This window comes from Siphateles boraxobius, unplaced genomic scaffold, assembly GCF_051911475.1.
Source record: "Siphateles boraxobius isolate OS27281-9 unplaced genomic scaffold, OSU_SipBor_1 48, whole genome shotgun sequence".
Taxonomy (NCBI): domain Eukaryota; kingdom Metazoa; phylum Chordata; class Actinopteri; order Cypriniformes; family Leuciscidae; genus Siphateles; species Siphateles boraxobius.
In genome coordinates, this window is record NW_027509119.1 from 3089061 (window position 1) to 3111367 (window position 22307).

General features: G+C 36.9%; 1 protein-coding gene across 1 annotated transcript; it reads right to left on the reverse strand.

The window, feature by feature from the left end:
- Window positions 1-652: 652 nt before the first annotated feature.
- On the reverse strand, window positions 653-11616 carry drd4b (dopamine receptor D4b). Its single transcript, XM_077201607.1, has 4 exons — window positions 11163-11616; window positions 8034-8146; window positions 5828-6423; window positions 653-1558 (listed from the first exon to the last, which is right to left on the reverse strand). Exons 1-4 carry the CDS (start codon window positions 11406-11408, stop codon window positions 1356-1358), a joined length of 1158 nt encoding a protein of 385 aa, XP_077057722.1. The 5' UTR covers window positions 11409-11616; the 3' UTR covers window positions 653-1355.
- Between the last annotated feature and the right edge of the window lie 10691 nt (window positions 11617-22307).

A 22307-nucleotide genomic window follows, 5' to 3' on the forward strand; every position in this document is an offset into this window, starting at 1 on the left:
GTGCAGCGTTTTGCATGGCGTCCCCACTGCGTATAGCTACGCAATACGAAGTGACCGTTCGAAAGGGAACTACTCGGTTACTCACGTAACCTCAGTTCCCTGAGTTAGGGAACGAGTATTGCGTAGCCAGCCGCACTATAGTAACATGGCAAGTTGTCGCTTCAGTCGTTAAACCTCCTATAATGGCGAATTCGGGGACTATTATAGACTGAGGTCACGCCCCCTTGGCGGGCTCTGACGTGTATGACGCAGAGTGATCTCATTGGTCGCAAGTCAGAGGCGCCCGCGCCATTGGATGTGCAGTTGCCGCAGCGCAGCCTATGAGCGAGCCAGATGCTCATGTTCTAGCTGTACAGCTGCAAATGTGCTTTACATAAAGGCTTCAGTAAATCGAGGAAAAGGAGTTTCCCCACTGCGTATAGCTACGCAATACTCGTTCCCTAACTCAGGGAACTGAGGTTACGTGAGTAACCGAGTAGTTTTCGGTCTAATCTATACATGTACATTTACTTAATAAAAGTTTTTTTTTTTTTTTTTTTGGAAGATACAGGTCAACAGGGCTGGATAGTTGAAAAGGACAAAGATCTTGGTGATTCTTAATTCTCTAAGAAATGCCAGCGTCAGGCATACCTACTGGGGAAGAAACACTTGATCATGCAGACATTTTATTTATAATTCAATAAGAGAGAGGGAAAAAAAGAGAGACAAGTGGGAATTCTGTCCAGGTGTCTGATCCTTCTTTCACTGCGCACAGATGATGAGCACAAAGAATATGAGGCTAGAAACCAACTACGGTAAAATCCTTAGGGCTTTTCTAGAACTTCATTAGACACTTTCTCATTATGTTTTTGAACCTTCACAGAGAAGCTTTAACCCAATTCTCCTTCTAGTGGTTTTATCACACATTTCTGTTTAGTAGTTTTCAGCTTCATGTTCAAAAGAATGAAATCCAAACTCAAAGCTCTACGGTATCAAAATATGCAGTGCCAAATGAGGGCTTGTACATTGTGGTATTTTAATTTAAAATCTTTCTTGTGGGCAATAACACCTCACAGATCTAAAATATGCAATGCATTATATATATTTTATACCATTATTCTTAGCTTAATTCAGACTGAGGCATATTTTAACAGAGCATGGCACATTATAAGATGATGCACAAATGTTCCAGGCACCACTTGTTGTATTGAAAATAAGTCCACTGTATATAAAATATGGATGTAGTACATGGTAGGCACAAAGAAAGTACTGGCAGGATTAACACAAAACAACAAAATAAAACAGTTCCACTCAAGAACAGATGTCTTTAGCATTAATGATGGCATTGTCATGTCTTATGGAGCGCTTGGTGGATGTCAACAGCAGCGGGGGAGAAATCCTCGGAAGAACTTCCTGAATTCGGTGTTGAAGACCGTGTAGATGATTGGGTTAAGAGCACTGTTGACGTAACCCAGCCACGTCACGGTGCTCATCAGCTCTGGAGAGATGTGACACGACTCACACCGGGCTCGAGTCGTGTGAACTACGAAGAACGGTGTCCAACAGAAGAGGAAGACACCTGCAGGTGGAGATCACATATCACATCAGGGTTATTATCTTTAACTAAAGACTAAAACTACTAGAAACATTTCTGGCTGAAATAAAAATAACATATAAACCTGTTAACGGTCACCCCGCTTTTTGAGCATAGATGTGAAAATGCAATAGCCAAAGGTTTGTCTCTTTTGACAGAAAACACTCAGCAGATTATTGCTGAAGTGAAAAGAAGTTTAAATTTACTGTAAAGCAAATGCACTGTATACATTTTTTTTAAATACAATATATATTTTATTAAATAATGAAGACTCTAAACTTGCTATAAAATTAAAGCCACATGTCTAACCAAATTGTGTTGCAAATGTTGTGTTTCACAAAAACTGAAGCTCCTATGAGATTTTGTAAAAACTAGTCACTGGGTGACGCACACATTTCCTGTCACAAATTAATACATTTCTGTCACAACCTCATTTCTATGACAAAACAGTCGCCAACTATGGACAATGTGTGTTTTGATTGGATTATATAATAATGTAGTAAACTTTGTAATATGAAACATGACTCCGCCCATGGGAGGAGCCCACTAAAAGGATTTAAAGTAGGGGGGGAGTGGGGTAAGATGAGCCATTTTTTACTTATGTGGCCTAGTTTTTACTTATACTCAAGATAGGCAGAAGTACAATGAGAGTATCTAAAGAAATTTCAGGATGTTCCTATTATTTTAAATGATCAGAATACATCCATGACAAAGGGTTCTAAAAATATGTCGTCTTATAAAAAAAATTGTAAAAAATACAAAAATAAAAGCTAATTCATAATAATAAAACAAAGATAAAACTGCATCACATATTTATTTATCATCAGTCGAATTAAGGCACAAGACATTTGGTGCATTTTTTACTATTACATAAAGTGTATAGAAAATATTTTTTCAAATATACATGTTACTTGTAGTTACTATGCACTAAAAAAAAGTTATTTGTGAAAATTGTTTCAAAGTAAATCCTAGAGCAATTTTTTTTCAGTGTAGTAATAACTAAAAATTTGTCTATAATTACATGCAACTAACCCTAAACTACGCCCATAACCCTATAGTAAGTACATGTAGTTCATTATTATTACTCAGTACTCATATATGTATAATTACACTGTAAAACGGACACCTTAAAATAAAGTGTGGCACATTTTTGCTTTTAAACCCACTGGAATGCCTATTGTCATTACAGTAAATTGGGATTTTGTTTGCTTTTACAAGCTTGAAGGAATTGAAAATGATTTTCTGTGTTAGACGGCAACATCCGATAATGAACGTTGTGTTCAGAGTCCTGCTTCTTTTCTGATAAAGCAAGAAAAATGAGCAGCCAGGTCTCAAAATATTCAAGAATGACTTTAAGAGCTCTGGAAAGTTTAGGATAACCCAGAAACCTGCAAAATCACGCTCATTAATTCTGGATTATGCAATGCTGACATAAGAATCTCTTGCGAAAGCGACCAAACTAAGTCAAATGTTATAAAGAACGCGGGTCAAAATCTGTACATATAAATCAACCTTATGTATGTTATGGATATTAATGTGCTCCTCCAGTGGTCTCTGCTCTGCTGAATTATTTAAGTATATTAATGGTATTTCTATAAATACCCAGTAATGGAGTTAAAATAAGTTTCAGATCATCAGCATAACTGCATGTGATGCAAGAAAAGTTTACATCACGTTCCCCAACCTTTGAATCCTCTTGAGGATGTGAAAAGCTACATTCCTCCACTGTGCATGGGAAATATGGAAAATGTCTTGTTACTTTAAGGAGTAATTTCTGTCCTGTTGATGTAACCAGTAATCAGGACATATTCAGTCATAAAAAAAAAAATAGTTGAAAAGATGAGAATATTGTGTTTTTAAAAAGACTACAATGTGCATCAGCAGTGCTTTTATCGCTTGTTTCTGCTTGTACAATATAACATTGAAACATTCCAACATTCCATAACATTCCAACATTCCATAACATTCTAAATTGGGCTTGAAACTGCATTAGGATTTTACCTCATAAAGCACATTTTAGGTTACCTGACAAACCTTTTTTTTTTTTTTTTTTTTTTTTTTTTACATGGTCTGAAAATGATATATTTTGTCTGATGACTAACAGAACACAACACACATTTCAGGAAGTCTTAAAAATATAGCGGGGTAAGCGGTGCCACTTTTAATTTAAAGAGAGAGTTCCCCCAGAATTAAAAACTCTATCAATATGTACTCACGTTTATTTAATTCTAAACTTGTTTGACTTTCTTTCTTCTGTAGAACACAAAAAAATAATGTCTGGGTTTTTTAAGTAAATAGGGTCCAATGTTGGCTAACATTCATTAAACTATGTTCTGCAGAACAGAAAATGAAATTCATATGGGTTTGGAGTAAATCATGACAGAATTTTCATTTTTTTATTAAAGTATCAATTTAGGTTTTCTTCTAATTCTAATTAAAGTAAAAATGAGGTCAACTAAGTAAAATTATATTTCAAGGATGTCTGCTATGAACTAAGAATATAATATATGTTGGCCATATGTAATATAATATAATAATATATGGGAATATAGAAACAGAAATATACATATCCCTTGATAGGAATCAGCTGTGGTTTAATCTTCAGAATCGAGTGCAACAGTCAAGTTCAAGAAGTAACTCAAATTTATTTTCTCCATAGGGAAATTTATTTTTAATATTTACTTATGAACCTTTAAAGACAGCCTTACTGTGAGCTACGAAGTTGCCAATCAATGGTATTTTCTTCTGTTGATGCCTTCAGCCCTCATTATTTCAACGTATCAACTGCACTAATGCACTCTATATTCAGAATATGTGATATATTAGTGAACCACTTTTCAACAACAACAACAATTATAATAATAATAATAATAATAATGAAAGATTTGTCAAATGCAACTAGTCTTTGCTGAATGTCTCTGTGTTAATGAATGGTGTCCCAGAAATGAGGTCAAGGCATCAGGTGAACCATGACATCATAATTGGATAGAGGGATTTGCCTGTAGTTTGTTTTATCTGTGCGGTCCAGGGAAATTCAACTTCTGTGGCAATTTCATGCAAAGCTTAGACGTTTATAATTACATCCACAAACTCATTAGGCTGGTTTGTTGATAAAACGTTGTATTTTAAAGTCTTTCGTTCTGCTCACATCCAAGCGGCAACCTTCCTCTTTCTCTCTTGAAACCAACACGGAAGTGAATTAAACTGTAATTCATCAACTGGCTCCGAAAGAGAGTCAATCCCACAGACCCCCATGTTATAATGTCCAACTTTACAGCAGCAGCAAAAAACAACAACAAAAAAAAAAACATTTTTACAGCCTGGTACATAAAGTGGTTTCGGTCTATATAGCTAATGTTGCCCTTCATGACAACTGTGATGGGGTGAATTTCTTTGTAAATCATCAGTTTACATTTTATTAAGCCTTAAAGTTCTGCATAATTAAGGGCGTGGCCACTTGAGTGACAGGTGGATTGCCGCTGCTGTCACTACTAGCCGTTTGTCTGTTGCATAGACTGCAAAAAAAAACATGGACGTCACCCATAGTGTTTCTGAAGAACATTTTTGAAGCCCAAAGTGGGCCGTCGCCATCTTGGATGCGCGTCATTCCCGGATAACCGAAAATAGGCAAAGAGACGGATTAGCTGAGGTGACGTGACGCTAACAGACAGCAGACAAACGGCTAGTAGTGACATCAGTGGCAATCCATCTGTCACTCAACCACGCACTTAATTATGCAGAACTTTTAGGCTCTATAAAATTTAAACAGAGGAGTAGTTAAATAATTTCACCCCCCTCACAGTTGTCATGAAGGGCAAAGTTACCTATAAAGACCAAAACCACTTTTTGTACCAGGCTGTAAACAAATTTATTTATGCAGTAAAGCATTTTAACACGGGGGTTTTGGAGCCTGTCTCTAGTGGCCAGTCGATGAATTGCAGTTTAAGTCATTTCCGTGTTGGTTTCAAGAGAGAGACCGGTAGGTTGCCGTTTGGTCTGCTGTCTGTTTGTGTAACGTCACCTCAGCCAATCCGCCAGTTTCCCAATTACCGGTTATCCGGGAATGAAGCGCAGCCAAGATGGCGATGGCCGGCTCCGCTCACTTTGGGCTTCAAAAATGGTCTTTAGAAACCTACGGGTGACGTCACGTCCATATTTTTTTAGCGTCTATGCTCACATCGCATCCAGTAAGTACTTTCAACTTCAACAGGACAGACAAACAAACACTTACAGAAGTATTATTTCAACACTTACCCACAACAACAGGTAAAACCCTCATGGCTTTTCTCTCCCTTCCATTGATTTTAGCCCTTTTCTTTCGCTGAGTTGGCTGGCCGTGTTTAATGCCAGAGTAAGCCACGGTTTGAATGGGGCTGTTTTTATACTCCGGTGGGAAAGGGCAAATGGGCGGTTTGAAGTCATCAAGCTCCTCAAGACTGGACTGGGCCAGATCTCTCTCAATGACCCGGGGCAGAGACACGGTTAGAGATCCCAACGGTGGGAGAGCGGCAGCAACCGCTGCATGCTGTAAACTACGGCAAGCATGAATACTGTTCCTCAGTTTGGCTTTACGTGCTTCTTCCCACTTGCGCAAACCATGGAAGATCCCAAAATACAGTAGGAGCATGATGGGGCACGGGATGAAAAAGGAGCAGACGGACGAATATACCACGTAATTGTCGTCTTCCAGTTTGCATTCTCTGGGATCTCTTTGAGGAACATTGTTTATCCCGAAGATGACGGGAGAAGCCACAGCCAGCGCCAAGAGCCACGTCGCAGAGAGCAAGACCATTTGCCGATAGTCGACGTGCTTTCTGTTGTAGTTAAGCGGTATGGAAACGGCTATAAACCTGTTAAAATGATGCATATTCAACTTTACCATCTGGATGTAAAGATATTAAAGATGTAAAATAAATAAAGACTTTTAAGGGGCTGTTTACAAGACACCGTTTTCAACTAAAAAAGTAAAACTTTTTATGCGTTTTGGCCATTCGTTTACACGACAAAGGCTGAAAACGCAAAGTTTTGAAAACGGGTTTCATGGGGATTGTTTTGACAATATGCGCGGAAAACTCAAAGGAAAGACTTCATCGTTTTAAGCATATCGTTGTCGTGTAAACATACCCAAAGAGCCATAATCACAACAAAGCCAAACGCTGTAGACAGTGGTTCTCAACTGGTTTTGCTTTAAGACCCACACTCTAAAAATAATGTGTTGGATCAACAAAACAAATTATGCAACCATTCGTTTGCATCAATCTTTTTGAGTCATGACAGATTGGAATGAAATTATGTACTTCAAACAACAAACTACATTGAGCCAGAGGAACTTCATCATATGTTATTTTCCTGCTATCTGCTATCAGATCAGACATGTGGTCTGTTTTTGTGTCACGACTCACCAGTTGACAACCACAGGTTTAGAGAATAATCAGTCCTTCCAGAAAAACTCTGAGTTTTTTAGTGATTGTTGCGGGCAAAAATCCTTGATTATGCGGCCCGTTTTCTTTAAAAATGCGATGGAATATGCAGGATATTTATGCAATCTTATGCGATCAAATTGCGTGAACTTGCAGAAATTGCGGGAACTTGCAAAAACTGCAGTTTGATGAAAAAGAGAAAAAAAAGTGATCCCCCAACACCCTGTTCTCAGTGAGTCATTTCTTATTACTTCCTATGATAAGCAAGCATACTACATCAAAGAAAGTGCTGGAATATTTCAGTTCATCTTGTTTTATTTCAGACCTTAATAAACACATCAAACTTACAAAACATTGATGAGTCAAACAAGTTCTGTAGCTTTACAAAAGGAATATGCTACAATTTCTGTAAAAATAAATAAATAAAATATAAAAAAATAAAGTGTGCTCCTGTTTTACAGCTTTTCGATGATGTTCACGTCACATAATTGCGTCACTTCATAACGTTCCAACGGCAACAGGGGGAAATGGCTGCTCTTGTGTGAAGCAAACGCAACATTTTTCAACTTTCTGCTAAGATATATGTGACATTTTTTGCAACGAAAATGCAAGGATTATGAAATCATGCAAGCCCTGCATATTTTGTATGGAAATCATCAATTTATGGAGCGAAAGTGCGGCGTATATGAAAAAATGCGGCCCCCGCATAAATATGCGGACTTTACTGATTATGCACTAAATCATGCGATCACATAATCGCGTTTTTCTGGAGGGACCGAATAATGCTAATCTCAACTTTCTTTAATAAAGTCACACACTGATTTGCTGGAACATGGTCTTACGCACTATAAGAATGAACTTCAAAACCAGCATGACCTGCTTCTGCAACCCTGATTAGTTCAAAATAATATGCTAAAAACTGATTATGCCATTCACATTCTTTCTTGAGAAAATGCCTCAGGGTTCCCAAAGCAACTTTTCTCTTTCCTCTGGAAAAGCAATGCTATGCAATATCAATGGGAATGATGGGAAATTCAAACCTGTCCACACTGATCGCACAGAGGTTAAATATAGACGCTGTACAGAGCATTACATCCATGGTCATTAGTCCATCACAAAGAGCCACATCCAATGACCAGACACCACCTTGAAACTGCAAAGACAGATGTCAAAACGAGTATTAATGAGCATTTAGCATAAATGAAGGAAAAAAACTGCACACTTCCTTACATCTTCATTACTGTAATTCATTTCAAACAGGTAAGCAATTGTATTGAGACAGATGATTCGGACTGCCCTTGATTCTCTAAGCGAGTCAAACTAATCTAATGAGCCAAACAACTAGACCGATTTAACGCGGGGTCAACTTGAGGATAACGGGATAAGTGGACTAAAAGAGAAAGAGAATTAAAGAGTAAGTTACCTAGAAACCTATGTAGTTAACTCTTTTCAAATACATGTATGTATATACTGTGTGTGTGTGTGTGTGTGTGTGTGTGTGTGTGTGTGTGTGTGTGTGTGTGTGTGTGTGTGTGTGTGTGTGTGTGTGTGTGTGTGTGTGTGTGTTTTTGGGTGTAATGCATTACTCAGTAATAACTGCACAATAACAGTGGCTCAGTGGTTCATGAAGGATGTCTACAAACCGAAAGGTTGGTGGTTCGATCCCCGGTTCCACCTGACCAAGTGTCGAGGTGTCCATGAGCAAGACACTCCCGACGAGCTGGATGGCCCCTTGCATGGCAGACACCGCCGTCGGTGTATGAATGAGTGAGTGAATGGGTGAATGTGAGGCAATATGTAAAGCGCTTTGGTGGCCATTGGGTCTGTTAAAGCGCTATATATATGCAGTCCATTTACCAATTGCATTAAATCCTGCATTGACATACAATTCTGAAACAAAAGTGCATTTAAAGGCTAACAATCAAAATGTAAAGCCTAATATTAAAATATATGTTTTTATTGTAATAATCTCCCTTGATACACTTTGGCCAGTTCAAGAATAATTGATGCAATTTTATATTATTTATCTGATAGAATTAAAAGAGCAGTTTCACGTGTATCCTTGTATATTTTAACTTGTCGAGGTTGATATGGGATTTAGAAGGTAATTACTAATAAGTAATGCAATACTTTTTACAGAGAGTAGTACAGTAATCTAATTACACAATTGAAGATGTAGTTAGTAGCTAGTTATTTATTACTTTTTAGAGCAACTTACCTAACATGTGTATATATATACAGTATATACAGCTCTGGAAAAGAAATTAAGAGACCACTGCAAAATGATCAGTTTCTCTGGTTTTACTATTTATAGGTATGTGTACATTTTTGTTTCATTCTATAAACTGACAACATTTCTCCCAAATTCCAAATAAAAATATTGTCATTTTAGAGCATTTATGCATTTATTGCAGAAAACAAAAACTGGTCAAAATAACAAAAAAGATGCAGTGTTATCAGACCTCGAATAATGGAAGAAAATAAGTTCATTTTTAAACAACAATACTAATGTTTTAACTTAGGGAGAGTTCAGAAAAGAGTTAAATATAATCAAAAGAGTTGAAAAGGAAAAGAAGGGTTCAATTCTGGCTTTACTAGCAGAGGGATAAAGTGAGCGTCGGTTGCTTCCATCCTTAAAATTTTAAAGACGGCGGTTCATAAGAACAAGGTCAAGCGGCAGACATTGGGGACAACAAAGCAACAGACCGGCAGAGGGCAAAAACGACACTCCAATGACCGGGATGACCGCCAACTCATTCGAATGTCACTCAACAACCGTAGGATGGCATCAAGTGACCTAAAAAAAGAATGCCCAACGGCAGCCGGGGTGAAGTGCACGGCGAGGACGGTTCGAAGGGGCAGGGTTGAAGTCATGCAAAGCTAGAAAAAAGCCCTTCAACGATGAGAAGCAAAGAAGAGCCAGGCTGAGGTTTGCAAAAGACCATCAGGATTGTACTGTAGAGGACTGGAGTAAGGTCATCTTCTCTGATGAGTCCAACACCTGGTCATCTAATGGTTAGATGGAGACCTGGAGACCTACAGGCCACAGTGTCTCGCACCCACTGTGAAATTTGGTGGAGGATCGGTGATGATCTGGGGGTGCTTCAAAAAAGATTTGTCTTTGTGAAGGACGCATGAATCAAGCCATGTACAAGTTTGTCCTGAGAGAAAACTTGCTCTGATTGGTTTTTCCAGCAGGACAATGCTCCATGCCACACAGCCAGGGCAATCAAGCTGTGGATGGAGGACCACCAGTTCAAGACCCTGTCATGGCCAGCCCAATCTCCAGAACTGAACCCCATTGAAAACCTCCGGAATGTGAACAGAAGAGGAAGATAGATGGTCACAAGCCATCAAACAAAGCCGAGCTGCTTGAATATTTGCACCAGGAGAGACATAAAGTCACCCAACATCAATGTTAAAGACTGGTGGAGAGCTTTCCAAGATGCATGAAAGCTGTGATTGAAAATAAGGGTTATTCCACCAAATGTTGATTTCTGAACTCTTCCTAAGTTAAAAAATTAGTATTGTGTTGTTTAAAAATGAGTATGAACTTATTTTCTTTCCATTATTCGAGGTCGGATATCACTGCATCTTTTTTTGTTATTTTGACCAGTTGTAGTTTTCTGTAAATAAATGCTCTAAATTATAATATTTTTATTTGGGATTTGGGAGAAATGTTGTCAGTTTATAGAATAAAACAAAAATGGTAATTTTACCAAAACACATACCTATCAATAGTAAAACCATAGAAACTGATCATTTTGCAGTGGTCTCTTAATTTTCAGTATTTATACATATATATATATATATATGTTTATGGTAGATGTGATTAATCTTGATTAATCGTTTAACACTAATATACATATATACATTTACACCGTAAATTACTAAAAAAAAGTAATTAGTTAATTAATAATTGATTAATTAATTAATATAATGAATTATAATACAATACAATCACATCTTCAATTTTTAGTCTTTCACACTTTAAAATCTCAGTGATCATACTGATACATCAACCTAATACAACAGACCTTACACAGATGGTGATAAAAGATTGTACTAAAATTGTAATCTGAAATAGTAGCCTATACCTAAAAAAACAGGATCATGTGGACTTCAGCAAATCGCGTTACAAAATGAACTTCTATAAACGCACGACTTACCTCTGCATAGACAAACAGGGGTAAAACCAAAACTGCCAGCAGCAGATCTGCCACAGCCAAACTCACAATGAAATAGTTAGTCGTTGTCTTCAGGGCTTTTTCCTTGTAAACACTAAGGCAGACGAGCACATTTCCACAAATGATCACAATAATGAGCGAAACCCCGAACACGAGAGCGGGGACATTGCGCGTAAAGAGCGCGTGCGGAAGAGCGCTGATGTTTGAGCTCGAGATGTTCCCAGACATTGTTCCTGATCCGAGCGAGAAAGGCTTCTTCTTCTGGGGAACTTTTCATAAATGTCTCATGTTGTCCTGTCCGCTTTGGTCCATCTCTGTTCATCTTGTGTTAGTCAGAACACGAGCCATCTACTGTAAGAGCAATATCAGCAGCTCTGAGTCTGAGTATGTCGGTTAATCTGCGGTCTCTCCTTAAATAACAGTGGGATAATCTGGGAAAGTCAGTGGAAAATATCTCTATACACCCACATTAAGACGATGTTTATAATATAATATCGTTTATTTTATTTAGCTTTATTTGTATGTAGGCTATATAGAGGTATGTAGCCTAAGCTTGTTTCCACCACAATAAAACATTTTTAACGATAATTGCGACTGTTTATCTCACAATTGCATTTGCCTTTTTATTTTTTATTCTGCGGTAGAAACAAGCTAATACAGAGGAGACTCATTTCACAGGCAGATTTATTTTTGAAAGTCAGTTTCTGAATTCAATCATGATCGAAATATAAAAGAAAGTGTAGTGAAAAGTTACTTTTACAAGCAATGTGTTATGTATAACTCACTATGTGTCACTCCCTAAACTAATTGCATTAGGGCCTACTAGTTACTTTTTATGGAAAATAATGTTACGTTACTTTTAGGCCTATTACTTATTAAGTAAATGCAACAACTTCATGCCTGTACGGTTAATAAAGTGAGATTAAATACATAAAGGATATGCATTATTTAAAATAATTTATTATTGCAGTTTCCATTTGACTGTTTTTATGCATTTTTAGGAACAGCCGAAAACAACGCACAACTCCCGATTTAGGCCTACTTTACACAGTGTCAGAGTAATAATATGCAAAATAAGATACACTGTGTTTTGCCAGATGAGAAGTTTATTCTATGTATCATCTTTTTACTACTTTAATTCATTTCACTCTAATTCTCTTTTAATTCCTTTTATAACTGTTTTAATTTCCCTTGCTTTAATTTTGTTTATTTTATATGCAAAGCTCTTTGAATTGTGTAGAAGATTTTATTATTTAGAAAGTAATTTAGCTATATATTTGGACACAATTATTTATTCTGTCTGTGTCACGGTTCATCAGTCCCTGTACCATGATGTTAGTTGAACAAACTCAGTGTTACAGGATTAGTTTAGAGTTGACAAAACCAAACCAATCCAACCAGGCTTTGTTGGTACCATGATGCTGATCATCAACTTTCTCTGTCAACTCAGACTTTGATCCTGAGTTTAGGAGTTTAAGTATGACATCAGTAGCGAACAGCCTATCACATGTTGAGAAAGAGTGAAACTGAGATTAATTACTCACGAGAGAAGCAGCGCAATTCACTTATTAAACAAAAGTATTAAAATAGTAAGAATTTAAACAAATTTACACAGCATGAAGAAAACAGCTGTCTATGAAAGAGGACAACTAAAATAAAAAGTCTCGCTACTGTATATCACTGCAAGTAAAAGTTGTGAAGTTATTTTATACAGCTGATAAATGTATAGAGAGAATTGAACATTTAAGCTCACATGTAGTTATTTTATAGCTTCATCTATTGATGCTAAAGCCTATTTATATTACCTTTATATATTTATTCATTTAAACTGCGTAATAATAATTGATGAACTAAAATTGTACATGTGTGATTGATAAAGGGTATAATAATTACATAAATAATATCTAAATCATACAAATTTATTTTTCTAAATAAGCATCACTAAAAACCAGACGATTTTGTCTTTAAAATCATTTGCTATGTAGTGACCTTTAATTTGGAGTAGAAACAGGTGGAGTGACTTTATGGCATCAGACATGTGTCACTTTGCTCACAGCCGATTGGCCCAAGTTCAGTTTGCAACCTCATACCTAGAACATAACCTGCCCCGGACCAGGTTAGCCGTGGAGCGTAAGTTACTATGGCGATGAACACTGCTAAAAGCCAAACCACTTTCATGGTCCCTAAAACCCAGGGTTGACGCAAACTAAACTGAAACAAATCTGGTTAGCCACCTAAACCGGCTTCATGGTATAGGCCCCGGGTGTTCGTTCTGAGTTTCTGTTGGTGTGTTTGTAGGCGTGTACTACCTGTTTGTTGTTTAGCACCAGCTGATCACTTATCAGCCTTCAGCTGCAGCTTATCATTATGCTTGTTAGCTGTCTTTATATCGCTGGAGTTGTTTGTGCTTGGTGTCGGTTCGTCACTCTGGTTTGTGTCTCTTTCACATTTCCTGTGTCCTAGTCTCCGTGCGGGGTTTATGTCTTTGTTTCCTGTGCATCCAGCCCTGAGGAAGATCGCCTGAGTCCATTCACCTGCCTTCGAGCTAGCCTTCACCGGGGATTCGCCTTCTCACGTCTCCAGTCGGAGTGTTGTCTTCCAGGTCGCCCGCCTGCTAAACGTGGTGTTTTGAGAACTCTCCTTTTCTGTCTGTCAACATTAAACTGCTTAACTTGCATTTGGATCTACGACTCATCCTTGTGACAGTCTGTGACTTTGGATTTTCTCTGTGTATGTGAAAGACCTTGAATGGAATGTTGTTTCCTGCAGAAAATTCTATTCTGAGAAGTCACATGGTACAAAACCTTTACCCAAAACTATCTATAGGGTGTGTTACCTTGTTTGGAAGAAGATGTATGTATATAACTCTGTTCCCGAAAATACTCAGGAGCGCTAGAAGGCCGGAGGGCCAGAGCGTTAGAGCGCCGTTCTATGGAACGGAACGACGTTCGAGAATAAAGTCTGATTATTTCTGGCATCAAAGATCTCTGCGAAGTTATTTTCAGAACAATTGAAACCACTTCAATTGCCATAGTGTGATTTTTTTAATTCCTTTCTATGTTAAGCATTTTGAACAACTGTTTTATCCTTGCTTTTATTTTGTGATTATTTTTATTCCTTTCTATGTAAAGCACTTTGAATAGTCATAGTGTATGAAATGTGCTATATAAATAAACTTGCCTTGCCTTACTTTAAAATGTAACTCAGATATAGTTCCAAACTTCCTATAAGTTCCAAATTTAAAGTTGATATCACAAAAATTGAAGTTCCTGATATTTTGTTTAGGCGTAATTCCAAAAATAGCCACTGGGCAACATCGACGTTCCATTGACATTTTTATCACTTCTATCACAAAAGAGTCTCCAAATATGGAACCTTGAGTTTCAGATCTTTTCAACGATATTCATTTTGTCAAGATACATTTTTTTTTAATATAAAATAGTTAAAATAAATTGTAATATGAAAAGTGACATCGCCCACTATGGAGAGGAGCCCACTAAAAAGATTTAAAGTGCTGTTTCCATGGTAATGTAATATCTGATTTCACAGTATGTTTTCACAGGATGAATTTTGATATTTTAACGTTTGGAATGATACCTAATTTATAATAATTACTAAAATATGTGATAGGATAAAAAGGTAATGGATAGCGTGTGAGACACTGACAGTTAAGGGGTTTTAAAGTCCCCCTGTGGTGAAAATCAAGCTTTTAATATTGTTTATATGTCTTTGTGGTGTTTTTAATAAGCTTTAAAACAAACCATGTGTAAATTCATAAGTCGACAGCATTGCTGAGTATTTTCTCCCTAAAACTGAAGTGAAACAAAGACAGTCTCAAAAACACGGTTTGAAATCGCTGGTGTTGTTGACGACACAAACTACCTTTTAACCAATCAGATCAACGTGTGATCGTCAACGAGTGGATCTCTGAGCTGAGTGAGTGAGTGGAGGCGGCGCTCATTTGCATATTCATAGAACCGTCCGCGGCAGGCAGATCGTCTGCATCGGCTGTGGTGACAGCAGCTTCAGCCGCCTCCGGTTCCTCCATAGCCCTCAGCTGCTCGTCACTATACTGTGGCTCATAAAGGTAGCCACGAACATCCGTTTCTACCATAACTTCGTCAAAATCCAGATCCTCCATAATGCATCTGTCTGCGTATTCAGTACCTTCGTCCATATTTTCAAAAACTGCCGGTGAAATCAAACGCACTGGCACTGATCTGTGATAGGTCTGTTAGCGCATTAGGTCTAACCCCCTATGGGCGGATTTGAAAGGGCGGGAACTAGTGCTTGTAGTCTTTACAAAAATCCCCTTGTCTTACACTTCCTCCTACAATGACGTAAAATTATGATTTTTGCGTCATTGTAGGAGGAAGTGAAAAAGATAAATAGGGGATTGCGCTCTACTTTTTCAGAAGGGTAGAATGGTATGAGGATGAATAAATTATAACAACATCAATTGGACTATGTTAGGTATTCCTTGATCTCTAGTTCGTGCCCAAATTAGGGTAAAGTATGAACAGATGGATTAGGAACTTAATTCAAGTGTGCATTTGTAAACCTATGGCTTAAAAACATGTTAATCCACAGTAATGCATAGTGCAAAAGGGTTTTAGGTTCATTATTCGCTGTTGTTCATTAAAATGTAAGGTTCTAATGAAGTTACTTCAGTATGCAGCATATGTTTCCTCTGATCATATACTGCCTGCAGGGAGAACATATATGATATTAATTGGAGTTGACATCACTGTATTCACGTGAAAGATGAAGGTCTAGCAGGATGGTTTTAACTAAAAATATAAGTCAGAAGCTTTTTCCCCCATCAGGGAAAGTATATCCTCCACTTTTTGACTGAATACTGGGACTGTAAAGAGTAAATTTTGTTCTCATATTTTCACCTCCATGCGCTCGACAGAGGGTGAAAGTGTAAAGTGAGAATAGCAATCTGAGAGATTGTGGGGGAAGATAAAGAAGAGGACAATTATAGCACATAGTTCATTCAGAAGGGAAATAAAGTATCGGATAACTCGTGGGTAATGAAGATGAAACTCTGTCTTCCTCGAGGTTCTAATAAAAGTACTTTGTTCTTTTTTTACTACTTAGTACTTATTATTTCCACTTTGTAATGTGTAGAAAGTTCAACAGATGATGGTCGAAACAATCGGGGTTAGACAGCTTTCCCAGCCTGTCATCAGAGCAAATGCAGTCTAATTTCATATTTTAGACTTTGCAGTCTAATGCAGTCTAATGCAGTCTAATTTCATATTTTAAATTCAGTCTAAATTCATATTTTAGATTTTGTAATAAGTAGAAAGTTCAACAGATTGAGTTCAACAGTTGAAACAATCGGGGTTAGACAGCTTTCCCAGCCTGTCATAAGAGCAAATGCAGTCTAATTTCAAATTTTAAATATTTGAATAAAAGTTTTACGTACACTACTTTGACATACATCTTATAACACACTTTACATAAAACATTTTTATAAAACTTTAAAGCATTATTAAATTATATCTTGTGACAGTCTTAGTCCAAGAGTATTTAAAAAATGTGATTTAGTTAAAGGTGCATTATGTAATATTTCTGAGGATCTATTGACAGAAATGCAATTTAAGATCCCTAACTATGTTTTCAGTGGTTTATAAAGACCTTTGCTAATGAACCGCTATGTTTTTATTACCTTAGAATGAGACATTTATACCTCCACCCCCTTCTATGGAGGTCGACATATTGTGTCGTCATGTTTCTACCGTACCCGACAGCGAACCCACAGCGCTACAGAGCGCGTTTCATCACTACCTTGAAAAAGAAGTTTTCAGTAGTGTATAAAGACCTTACTTAAATTTGTATTACCTTAAAATCAGCAGTTTCTCTCTACACACACCGCGGGTTCCCTTACATTGAAATGCGCCGACATGTTTCTACAGTGGCCATAAACGGACAAACGCGTTTCGTTACTATGTTGCTCTTCGTGCAAGGAAGCAAGCTTAGTTCAGCGAATAAAACACTGACACAATGATGAACAAGTAACAATAATATCCGCAATAACATATAGTTTCACTGAATAATTAAGTAAACATACTTGTAAAGAAACCTCATTGCTGAACTGGCTACGCTCTGCTGTCTCAGACGATGACATATTTTCCTGTCGGCCACCGTAACTTCTGTTGGTTGCAATTCGTAACTTCACCACTAGATGCCACTAAAAATCACACACTGCACCTTTAAGACAAAGGCAAAAAAAAAAAACCATATATATATATATATATATATATATATATATAAACTGTTTCTATAAACTGTGTGTTCATAACTTTTGAGTCTCTGAAACAGCAAGTTATTGTGTTATTCTATATATGATGTCTTGTTATTGTTTTCTGTCCCTCTCATGATATTATTGGCTTAGAATTTATTAAATCATTGTTGTGTTAATTTTTCCAGGCTCAAGGACACACCTGGTTTCTCAAGATGGCAAACAAATACAAGGTCAAACAAATGTTACACTTGGATTTTATCCCAATTAGGGCTTAAAGATATTGTGCCTTTTGAGAATATCATAGTCCAAAACAGGCTTGAACCCTATAATTCGCTTTTAAATCACAGAGAAATCATCTATTACTTTATGGTTTCTTAAGAATTACAGTTAAAAAGGGAATTGCACATTTAGCTTGTTTTCTATTTTAAGGCCCATTTATTTGTACACAGTACTGGATAAATATTTATAGATTGTATTATAGATGGATGCAGTGTAAGCATCTTCAAAATAGGCTAGTTATATACAGCCACGTCTGCTGACTCTAGAGATTTCTTTTTCTGGGTTTTACAACAGGACAGATTGTATTAATCTGGCCATACAGACTGGATCAGATGATCTAGATAGAGATATAAAATACAATAGAAACAAGACATAAATTGAGAAATAAAATATGAATACATAGTGTTACAGTATGTACACTTAAGTATAAGTAATGTAAAGTTGAATTAAAAATATACTTATTGAGTCATATATTTCATGTCATGTGATCTCTGCTTCCCCTGTTCATTGTTTTCATTGGTTCCCTTTCTTCATGTGTCATGTTCTGATTGGTTCTGATATCTTGTTAGCAGTCTTGTCGTTTCATTGGTCCATGTTCACCAATCAGATCAACGTGTGTTCGTCAACGATCGGATCTCTGAGCTGCAGTGAGTGGAGGCGGGGCTCATTTGCATATTCATAGAACCTAAATGAGGCAATGGTGTTGAGTACATTACATTCAAGCTGTTTTAAGGCATGACAGATATTTTTTTAAAGGAAAAAAAAAAAGTTTACATATTAATTTTGGTGATTTAAAGATAAGGGACTGTAACGAAACGGTGATGCACAGGCTATTTAAAGGACAGTTCCGGCCCAAAATGAACCTCGGGGTTAATAACACATGGTTACCGAGTTGACCGTTCTCTGGGATGCGTTTTCATGATAATTGAATCTACCCAGTTTTAGCTTTAGTTTTAACCACAGATTAGCTTACAGTATACTGCAAGTATATGGGGCATAGAGTCAGTAAAAATAAAAATCGCTGGTCAATACCACTAACAAGGCTCAAAATAGCGACTTGGTACCCATGTGTTATTAACCCCTAGGTTCATTTTGGGCCGGAATTGTCCTTTAAGACAGTATCGGCTACTTGACAAGAAATGCTAGACTAAGACGCCCTTCTTCGCTTCTCAATGCATAAACTATTAGCCTTTATATTGCGAATATAGGGGTTTGTTTTGAGTGATGAAAATGGTGTACTTCTTCAAAGAAGCATATTGCAATAACAAAACCATTGCATTGCAAACAAGCAGAGACGCTCCATTCACAATAGAGGTGGGCGGAGTTATGAGGTTTGACCGACAGTTTGAGGATCCAATGGAGTTTCGAGTTTTAGTCACAAGGTCTTTTTCATACTTTTAATGGATTAATTATTTGTAAAATAACAGACAGACATAAAGGGTGACCAGTAATGCTTTATGGGGGGGGGGGAAAGACATGTCCAGAAATAAAAGAAATATGCAGATACGACAGTGACGATATATACTTTAGTGCTTTTATTGTCCTCATAGCAACTGTACATCTGGTATGGTTGCATGCATGGTTTTTATTTAGGTGTTTTTAGACTCCTTGAAGTAGTCACATAAAGCAATGCTCACTTTGTATCCTTCCCTTTCATTTGAAATGAGGAAAGACGAAAAAGTATGCCAGCAGTTCAACGAGGCAAGACATTCTCTTAACGTGAATTTAAGGTCAAAACTGTGTTCTAAAAATGGCGGGTGACCTAAAACAAGACACGTCTCCAGACATACTTCATAAACAGCCACTACTTGAGCAACACCACCACAAACCATAAACCACAATGTTTCCGTGTCGTTGCAAAACATCAGTTAAAGTCTAGCGTTCATACCTGTCAAACAAGTCTGAAATATCTCAAACTCTTTCTGACCTCTCTCCTGCTTTGCAGGGTGACTTGTGGGTCGAACCCCAGGGAACCTTAAGCAGGTTTAAGTAAGGCTTAATTGGGAGTATTGCACTAATGTGGAGCTCACTGTCTAAACAGTGCATAACTATACTGACGTCATGAGAGTTGCTTTGACCTCCCTGAAGTTTTCCAAAGCTCTTTTTCAAGACAATCCTTAGAGCTTGTGATAAAGACTTGTATCTGTACAGGATTTGTATTTTGTATTGGATAAATTACAACAAATAGGGGTGAATTCAGGTTGATTGGGACCCCAGTAATCTCAATGGCAAGATGTGTCCCAATCGACCTGAATTCACCCTATTGTTGTGATATGGGGGAGATTAATGTCGATCATCTCCTACTACCTAAAATGTAAATGTATTGATCTTTCATTGCACAGAAAACTTAATTCTTACTTACAATCTCTTATGAAACTCTAGACTAGAAGTGGGAAACTTAAGCTAAGCTCTTTGATTGCTCTCCATTTCATCTCATTGCAGTTTACGAGGAAACACTAAAATATTAAAGAAATACTTCAACCAAAAATTAATAATACAATACAAAATACAAACCAAAAATGTCATTCCAAAATGAATTTTTGATCTTTTGTTTTGTTTAAGGCAAGCAAATAGACATCACTGTACTTCCCCAGTTGATTTATTACATTAAAAATTGCATTTTTTTTTAACCCTTCAGAATATAGATAGGAATAAAAGTTTGGTGTGTGTAAATACTACTGAAGTGGATATTTCTGACTCAGGAATTTAAAGATATAAAATAGATAAAGTGCTATAAAAGATAGACTTAAAAGTGTGTTAATTTGGATGTTTTCTTTCCACTAGTCTGAAAAAAAATCACTTTATGAAAAGCAAAATCATCTTCCTCCATTTTTGAGTGTAACACCCACATCTCAACATCCAATCCAATCAACAACCAATGCACAGAATCAAGTCCCCGCCCCACATTTTTCTATTTCTATGATCCGTTAAACTCGGATGTACGTCACAACACAGAAGAAAAGACCTGCCACTACTTTGTTTCATTACAGCTTTGGTCATTTAGAAGATTATTTGACATTAGTTACAGCCAAAATCCTATTTAGGCAGAAGGGTGTTAAGTTCCCGTTATCTTGCCAGATCATGAGTCCAGGGAGTGAACCTGCAATATTTGTGTTACCATCCCTGAGCTACAGTTCAATTTTCTGCCTTATATCTGTTATTCATTGTGGACTGAACTATTTCAGTCGCTGAAATGCTCGTAAACTCCTTTAAAGGTTAGCTTGCCTGTTTTGAAAGGTTGATGTTGCCAACCAATATTTTTACAGCTTATCTTGACAGCACATTCAATGCACCAAATTACTTTAAAATGGCAAGAATTTGTGACATCAATAAAAACCTGTTCGGTCAAACCCTGCCCTAGTTGTCAAGCCAAGTTGGCATGGTTTAAGGGAAATAGGATTTACCTTAAGGACTTGTGAAATGGAGCAAGTTGTTTTTAGAAGATTAACACATTGTTGGTATTTGTATTTAAGCACTTTGCATTCCCCTGGGTCTCAACTGAACACTGAATACATTGGCTTGTAGATTTGCTGGTTGTGATTGGTTTATGCATGATTATGTTGGCGTATTGGAGTATGATCATAAAGAGGCTCTAAGCTGCAAACCGACAATGTTGCATGTCAAATTGCTTTCTTTGAGAAACATTTGCCATCAGTATACTGACGTGAGGTTATTTCTTTGTCTTGAAAAGATATTCTGCAGGATAATTTTGTAATCGTGACATGATTTTCATTATTATCAGACGCAGGTTGGCAGGAAACAGCTGATCACTTTATGAATTCACAGTCTGTCTGCAGTCTAATCTTCAATGTATTTACCATAAAACATTAATCTTGGATTGATCTATATTTGGTATAGACGACATTTAATGACACATTTGTATAATGAAAGGAAGAGTTAATATTATATTATTGGCCTGATCAACCAAGCTCTTCACAAAACAAGCTCTACAATTTAATAAAATTACTCTGATTATACAGATACATTTTGTTAATTGCATTTAATAAAATACATTTTCAATAAAACATTTACAAACGTTTTTTTTCTTCATGTTTCTGATGGAAATACACCGTTCACCAGTGTGTGGATTTTTGAGCGCTTTGAAACAATGAATCATTTTGCGATGCAATTGGTTCAATTGATTCAAACTTTCGAAAAGCTTAGTTTCTCCCCATCAATAGATGAAGGAATGATGAAGAGAAATGGATCTGGATGAAGCTTTTAAGAAATTATTAACAGAACAAAACAAATAAGGATAATCCACAGAAGAAGAACCGCAACAGCTTTACATATACACAGAGTAAAGACTGAACATACTTCAGGAACGAAACCTTGTATTCGGTCCAACACTTTTTTCAGACCACCTCCAGTGGTGGAGGAACTGACCCATAACTACTGCATCATTTTTAATGTTAGTCTGTCTTTAATGTAGGTACTTATCACATTAGTTAGTTACATTGATGATTGTTAAATCATTTATTATTGTATAAGTTAAAGCTATATGTAACTTTAAAAAAAAAATCCAAACTATGTCTTTACCCTAATATATTTTTGGTTTTGATTCATATAAATGCAAATGAGCTGCAGCTCCCGGC

Bases quoted from the DNA above. Each gene is read 5' to 3' on its own strand.
- drd4b (XM_077201607.1), bottom strand. From the start codon at position 11,408: ATGTCTGGGAACATCTCGAGCTCAAACATCAGCGCTCTTCCGCACGCG. The intron at 6,424-8,033 runs GTTTGAATTTCC...TCATTTTAACAG, and splicing joins TGTGCGATCAGTGTGGACAG to GTTTATAGCCGTTTCCATAC. The intron at 1,559-5,827 runs GTAAGTGTTGAA...CTCCACCTGCAG, and splicing joins GGTTTTACCTGTTGTTGTGG to GTGTCTTCCTCTTCTGTTGG.